The sequence below is a fragment of the Lactuca serriola genome, chromosome 9 (assembly GCF_051521515.1).
Source record: "Lactuca serriola cultivar US96UC23 chromosome 9, Lser_US96UC23_V15, whole genome shotgun sequence".
In the NCBI taxonomy this organism is placed as follows: Eukaryota; Viridiplantae; Streptophyta; class Magnoliopsida; order Asterales; family Asteraceae; genus Lactuca; species Lactuca serriola.
Window position 1 is genome coordinate 100795930 of NC_136416.1, and position 7713 is coordinate 100803642.

The window sequence follows — 7713 nt, forward strand, 5'->3', positions numbered from 1 at the left end:
TTATCACTTTGCAAATTATTTCTAAGATCCATAGGAGTAGAGACAGGTTTGGCTGCGAGGAAACCCAAATCTTCAATTAGTTGCAGTGTATAATTTCTTTGTGAAACAAAAATTCCTTCTTTGGATTTAGCCACTTCTAATCCTAAGAAGTATCCCAGAGAACCCAAATCCTTGAGCTTGAATTTGGCACTTAATTGTTGCTTAAGAAGATTGATTTCTGTATTTGATGATCCAGTAATCAATATGTCATCCACATAAACTAAAAGAGCAACATAAGTAGATCCCGATCCTTTGAAAAACAAAGAATAATCTGACTTTGATTGAGTAAATCCCAGAAATAACATGAATGAAGAAAATTTCTCAAACCATTGTCTTGAAGCTTGTCTGAGACCATATATTGATTTATTGAGTTTACATGCCAAAGAAACATTTTTCGGGTATTTATCTTTCTCAAGTTTGAGACCAGGTGGTATTTCCATGAAAACTTCTTCTTTTAGATCTCCATTGAGGAAAGCGTTATTGACATCTAATTGGACTAAATTCTATGATTTGGCAGCAGCAATGGCAAGGAGCATCTTGACAGTTACTAGTTTAGCAACAGGGGTATATGTGTCAAAAAAATCTACTCCTTCTTGCTGACTAAAACCCTTGGCAACTAAACGAGCTTTATGTCTTTCAATTTGACCATTGCTTCCATATTTCAATTTGTAAACCCATCTGCTACAATATTATATTTGGATCGTGTATTTTGGTCTGGAATAGTCTATTCTGAATAGGCTGTTCTTGACCGAGTGGTCATTTCGCAAAAAAAAAAAGTTATTGTTATTAAAATAACATTAAAAAGTGATAAGTTTACTCAATTTTCCGGTTTGTTTTACTTATGTTGTCTTGATCCCCATCTCTTATTAGTTTTCTATACACAGTTTCATTGAATATAATTGTTAGCAAACAGTTAGTTTAGTATATATAGTTGATCAATAGTTTGATACAACAATGATGGTTCATACGACAAAGTTGAAAGAAATTTTTTATTGCTTTAAAAGCTCATTTCATTGATATCTTCTACTAAAAACTAACAAAAGAACAACGTAAATATTGTACTTTAATATATCACAAAAAGGCTATTAAGTATTAACAATGGAAAATTACCGGCCAAAACAAACAAAGGAAATTTAATAAATGTTATATATTTAAAGTCAACAAGTATATATAGACAAAGAGGTTGAGGGAAGTAGATGGATAATTTCTAGGGTTGACTAATGGACTCATTGCCATCAAAAGAAACTACATACCAAACAAATGGTTTTGATTTTTACAAGAAAATATAGACCATACCGTAAAATACGATGGCATTTAACATAACCACATGATGATTACTTGAGTAATGCATAAGACAAAGTCTTCCGTATACAACTTGGATGCTGTTTATTTATTTTTTCTTTTTTTGAATAAAAATTAATAAGATTAAAAAGTAAACAACTAGATTTTTTCTAAACACAGAGAATTTCATATACCCTTCTTCACTCAAAATATTATTAGTATTTTACAATTGACCCTCTAATGAGTTAACATGTGATTTACCATGTCTTTAATTACTAGTTGTTTACCTATTTGTCCTTCTTTCGTCCCAACTTCTTGCAATCATTATATATTAATGCATATTGTGAAATTCTTTGCCAATATAAAAATAAATTTGGCATTTAGTCTTATTAGACGTATTATTTTATGTACAACATTTCATCTAGACAACTTCATAATCCATTCAATCATTTTATCCATACAAGACTTAACAAAGAAAAAAAAAACAACTCCTAGATCACAATGGTAGATTATACCATAAAAAGAATTGTGATTTCATATCACATAACACAAGTTATGCGGCTAAAATGAATAAACTATGGTAATTATCCATTTTATTTGAAATTTTTGAAACTTGAAACACCATGGTTTTTCTCAAACTTCAATTGGTTCAACAAATATGCACCAGAAACATGAACCATAAACACAATCACTCTTGACTTGAGAAAGTTGAAACACCTTTTTTCAGTGTAAAAATTGCCACAAAATGCATGACATTTCTTCCCCAAAACCCACAACAAACTTGTGCATCAACATTCCACCCAAATGATTCACCAGAAATCGGGTTTTTCAAACACATCAATAAAATATCAAAAGTCTAAACTAAATTCATAATAATGTCTCAAAATCGCTAGAAAAATGGACCTTTTTTCCCATAAATCCAAGAAAATAAACAAGAATTCAATTACCTCCTAACTTCCTACATTACCACTGCCTACTTCTTCCATTAAAACTATTAGCTCTTGTCCTGTCTTCAAGAACTCACTGCAATAACCCCAAAAATATATTATTTTCAGAATGTATATTAAATCTTTAATGTGTAAAATATAGAAAAAATAAATAAATAAATAAACTTGTGTTTCACATTTTTTTTTTCAATTTCGCCATCTATTATAATACTTTTTTACCACAAACTAGTTTTAATGTAATACGTAACGACTTATACCATTATACCTTTTTTAGACATTTACAAAAATGATCCCTGTCTTTCTGATTTGTTGTGTAGTCCAAAATTGAAACACTTTTCAAATTTGGTCCTTATTTCACGGTTTCCTATCAACTTTGGTCCCTCTAACTTTCAAATAAGGATAGAAATCAATATGAAACCTTGAAATAAGAAAAATAAATAAATAAAGACACAAAACCTTGAAATAAGGACCAAAACTAAAAAAAAGGTTTCAGTTTTGGACCAGTCAGAAAACACAGGGACCATTTTTTAACTTACTCAACTTCGTTTTTACCCTTTAAAAAACTACTTTTCCTTTTTCAATATAGTTTCAACATTTTTATCAATCTAGCCCCTGAACTATAACTTTTTATCATTTAGCCACAAAAACATCATTATAACAAATCGATTCAACTTCTTTTTTACCCTTTAAAAAAAGTACTTTTCCTTTTTCAATATAGTTTCAACATGTTTATCAATCTAGCCCCTAAACTATAACTTTTTATCATTTAGCCACAAAAACATCATTCAACTTCTTTTTTACCCTTTAAAAAAAGTACTTTTCCTTTTTCAATCTAGTTTCAACATTTTTATCGATCTAGCCACTAAACTATAACCTTTTATCATTTAGCCACAAAAACATCATTCAACTTCTTTTTTACCCTTTAAAAAAAGTACTTTTCCTGTTTCAATGTAGTTTCAACATCTTTATCAATCTAGCCCCTAAACTATAACTTTTTATCATTTAGCCACAAAACTATGAATTATAATATACATTAATCAATAACAAAAGTACAACATATCAATGCATAATACCTGAAGGGTTAGCAAGATTCTGTACAACTCTTGATATGGGTAAAAAGCTAAGAAGTCATTCGAGTAGATTTTTGTTGTTTTGACTTTTTTGACCATGGACCCGCTTCATCTGAAGAGCTTTCAACCGGACCATTCTGAAGGACCACTGAACCATCAGAAACATTTGGAGCCGCCGCCACGTCACCAGACCAGCTCTCTGACAGCTGTTGTTCGGTCAAAATCGGTTGACCAAAAAGCACAAAAATTGGTTTCTTCTTATTCTTACTCTTATCCTTTTCATCATTATCATCATCATTCATCTTGAAAGTATTCCCCATTGTTAGCAAGCAAGAAATGTGTTCATCGGTTTCTTTAGTTGTTTGACTTGTTGACTTGAATCTCGTTAAAGGGTTCGCGATTTCAATTGGGAAAGGTTTCAAATGGTTATTTTGTCCAAATTGGGAATTGTTCTGCCTGGCTCCCTGGATGCTTGTCGGGTGGTGGTGATTGGCGGTGGTTAGTGGCGGGAGATCGGGTGGTTGGAGGATTCTGAGTTTTTTTCGTGGTGGTGAAAATGGTGAAAGATGGATTGAAGATACGAGTTCAACTGACCATGGGTTGACTCGCTTCACATGTTGTAGTAAATCAGGTTCATCCCATGATACCTTCAATTCAATTTTATAAAGAAAAATTAAAATAAAAAACATTAAATCCTCATAGCAGAAGGGTTATTATAATTAATACCTGAAGAAGCCTCCAAGGAGAATTAGGGGAAAGTTGTTGATCATTGATGTGAATAGACGAAATTGTCCCCATGAACCAACTTATCCTTGAGGAATCCTCAGTTTCAAAAGCCATCTTGAATCTCATTCCAGGACACCATTGAATCCTCATAGCAGCCATGACAGTTGAAGCTTTCACACAGAACTCGGGTGTACTTGCACGCGGGTAATAAAAAACCTCAAACGGTTGACCATTTGCTGCCAATTTCACAGATTCAAAGACAGATTCACCATTGAATTTCTCAATAGGGTTTCTGAAAAACTTGTCGTTGTTCTCATTGATTCCTCTTTTTGCCCTTCGAATCCCAACACAGAGATCGTTATTATCAGATTTAAGAAATACGATTGAATCACCAGCTATGAGCTTCTTGTGGTTCACGAAATTGCTCCAACCTGTGGTTAAAAGATGGCGACGTGGGGTGCCTCTGTAAATATGTCTGAATTTCCAAATTTGTCCATGAACATCCTTGGCTAAGATGTTTTGAACAGGTGGGTCTGCGGTGTAATCGAGTTTAGGGAAAATGGTTTCTGCACAGTACCTCGGGACTGAGAATCCACCACCATTGTTAGCGTCTGATTGAGTTAATGTCTTTGAGAATGATGTTGGGTTTTCCTGATTTTGGTTGTTTTGATCGAACCCTAGAATCCCATTATCATCAGAATCAAAATCGTTGAGGTTTCTCAAGGGGAGAAGACCGATTTTAGCATAAACCTCATCGGTGTCGGGATCTGCCATGAACGTCACTTTGGAAACTTGACACAGAATGTAAGGTGGGATTCGAGAGAAATCCCCAAAATTCACGTTTCCCGATGCAGCATGTTCGGCGTGGCCTTGAGGGAAGTAGAACACCTTGGAGTTTAATGGCGGCAATTGTACCATACCACCAGCACATGCGTGCCATAACTGAGAATCCAAGCATTTGCCGACTTCATTAATGGAAGTGTTCACGGAATTCATTACACTGATCATCGTGAAATCGGAATCCGAATCCTTAATCTAGAACACGAAGCACCACTGTAAAACCACAATAAAAAACCGTATAAGTATATATGAAATCAAAAATTCGCAAAGCACAAAGTGTAAATTTCAATAGGAACTTGAGAATTCCCAAAAACAATACTAACTCCTGATCTAATTATCTATTACAATATAGTTTTGATTTTTACAGTGGGTTTCAAGTTCAGTTTCCGCAAAATTATCGATACCCCGATTTATTAGCAACAGGACACAACAGAACACAACAAAACCCGCTGTTTGGTTGCCATAGTAGACAACAGAAACTTGATAATTCCCAAAATTAAATAAACAAAACAAAAAACGATCCTATCTTCTGATCTATAACAACAAAATTTCTAAGTGGGTTGAAGCTTAATCCGGTAATCCCCATGAAAAACATCGTCAACCCCAATTCCAATTCCAATTCCATAGCAATCTAACGAAAGAGGAAACATACCTAGAAGCATGAAGAATCGATGCAGTCGAATCTACAAATTCATAACTCTTCTTCTCCTTTTGCGATGAAAAACCCAGAGTTTAAATTGAATTTGGTTGGAGAGAAGGGAGTGAGATGTGAATGGGTGAAGAGTGTGGAGTGAATTTAAGCGAAAACAGAGAGAGACGGAGACAGAAAGGGTCACCTCACGCTTCTTTGCCGACCGGACGGTGGCTTACAACAGACAAATATGGATTCTGGTTTATACATATATACATATAGATAGAATATGTATACATATAGAGAGAGAAACAAGAGAGAGAGAGAGAGAGATGACTTCAAATACCAGACCTCCAAGCATTTCGCTGCGTGCTCTGCCCTCTACATAGTTTTGAATATTATTATTATATTATTATATAATCAAAATTAAATTATATAAATATCCGAATTCTTTTCTTTTTTCCCAAAATTATAAGCATTTACTCCATTTAAAAAGTTATAAAACATATATCAAATTTATTTTATGGTTTTTAATTTTTTATAAATAAAATGATATATTTATGTCTTGTTTAGTAGGGTAAAAGTAAAGAATATAATGACTAGAAACCTTAGTTTGTAAATATAAAATGACAGATGTGCGTTTATAATTAATAAATAATATATTGAAGAGAATTTTAAAAATTGTTTATGAGTCGTAACTTCTTAAAAAACTAAGTTATAAACTAGTTTTTTCTTTTTATCAGATATAACAACCTATATTTTTTGAAAAATAAATAATTGGAGTGTGTCAAATATAACCACTCCATCATTAAATGAACTGTTCAAAAAAATAAAGATAATAGATGTCGTGTATGTAATTTTAACTTCTGATTAAATGTTATGAAACTTAAGTCATCGAAGTCAATGTTTTAAAACTACATGTTTGATACGTATATTTATTGTAGGTATTAATAATATTACAATGATTTATGTTAGGTTTATACATATATCAATATATTTCTTAAGTTTATAAGCATGTCCGTGTTTATTTATTTGAATTTTCTTCGTAGATATCAAATGCCTTAAATACTTTAAATTAAAACACGTTTGTGGATATCTTTGTAGATATTGATTCAGCTGTTAAACAATACATGTTTGTGGATATGGCTCATTTTTTGTTATGTACTAATATAAAATGATATATTTATTGAAATAATCTATGACATAACTTTTACAATTTTAATTGTATCGTATAAGTTTGTGAAAAAAAATTATTATTTGGATTAAAGTTGTTTTAATATTTTCTTTGTCAAATTACAATCAAATCATTTTCATTTGTGTCCTTTCTTATAAACTAATAATTACATTGTCGCCCTTGAGTAGTTGAGTTTACATGTTCTTTTATAGTTTTAGTCCTAAAAAACCTTTGTATGCATCTTTTTTTACCTTATTTTATGATTTTTATCCACATTTGAAGTAAAAATGAATATATATATATATATATATATATATATATATATATATATATATATTCAAGAGACATCAACCCCCATTAATTGATTAAGAGGTTTTGAGAAAAAAATCACACCAAAAGTGTAACACCCGTTATTTGAGGTTGATGTTTTTAACCTTAAATGTTTGAAAAATGGACCATTTAGGGATTTAATTGGTATATAGGTGTGAAGTTGAGTGTTAATGAGAGAACGGTGACTACAATTCAAGCTGGAACCTTCCATTTGTGAGAATTAAGGCATGTGTAGAAATCCAAGTATGTTGTTATTTTGGGTACCTAACCTTGATTGTAATAAAGAGAAGATGTTTGGTTACTTGTGTTAATTACCAAATCTAGCAGGGAATAAATTTAATTAAAAGGTAGCTAGCGTGATAAATTTAGATTAATTTAATGGGATAAGGCTCTTTTAGGGTTTGAACCATTCAAGGAAAGAAAGATGATGCCATGTTGTCTTCTCCCTGTCAATGTAATATGAGTTTGTTGAAGAGGAAGTATTGTTCTTGTAAAAGATGGTAGATAGGGTTGGAAGTACTACCTGTAACACTCTAATCCAGGTATTCCATTTTCAACCCTCAAGTATTTTCATTTTGGCAAAAAGGGCCCTTCTATATGTTGGGCGTACATTTGGTACACTTAGCGTATGTTAGAGTTGCGCATCGGGTGGCTGAGGTTTGTACGATGGGCGTA

General features: G+C 32.2%; 1 protein-coding gene across 2 annotated transcripts; it reads right to left on the reverse strand.

The window, feature by feature from the left end:
* Nucleotides 1-1992: 1992 nt before the first annotated feature.
* Nucleotides 1993-5902, reverse strand: LOC145072758 (auxin response factor 10-like). 2 transcript variants are annotated; one of them, XM_079019236.1, is made up of 4 exons: nt 5556-5902; nt 4064-5098; nt 3341-3984; nt 1993-2343 (listed from the first exon to the last, which is right to left on the reverse strand). In XM_079019236.1, the coding sequence occupies exons 2-3, from the start codon at nt 5069-5071 to the stop codon at nt 3388-3390; spliced, it is 1605 nt and encodes a 534-aa protein (XP_078875362.1). In that variant the 5' UTR covers nt 5072-5098; nt 5556-5902; the 3' UTR covers nt 1993-2343; nt 3341-3387. The 2 variants fall into 2 exon arrangements, with proteins under 2 accessions (XP_078875362.1, XP_078875361.1); XM_079019235.1 differs by having other exon boundaries at nt 4064-5116.
* Between the last annotated feature and the right edge of the window lie 1811 nt (nt 5903-7713).

Coding starts and splice junctions, on each gene's coding strand:
- LOC145072758 (XM_079019236.1), bottom strand. CDS start 5,071: ATGATCAGTGTAATGAATTCCGTGAACACTTCCATTAATGAAGTCGGC. Junction 3,985..4,063: donor CTCCTTGGAGGCTTCTTCAG/GTATTAATTATA, acceptor ATTGAATTGAAG/GTATCATGGGATGAACCTGA.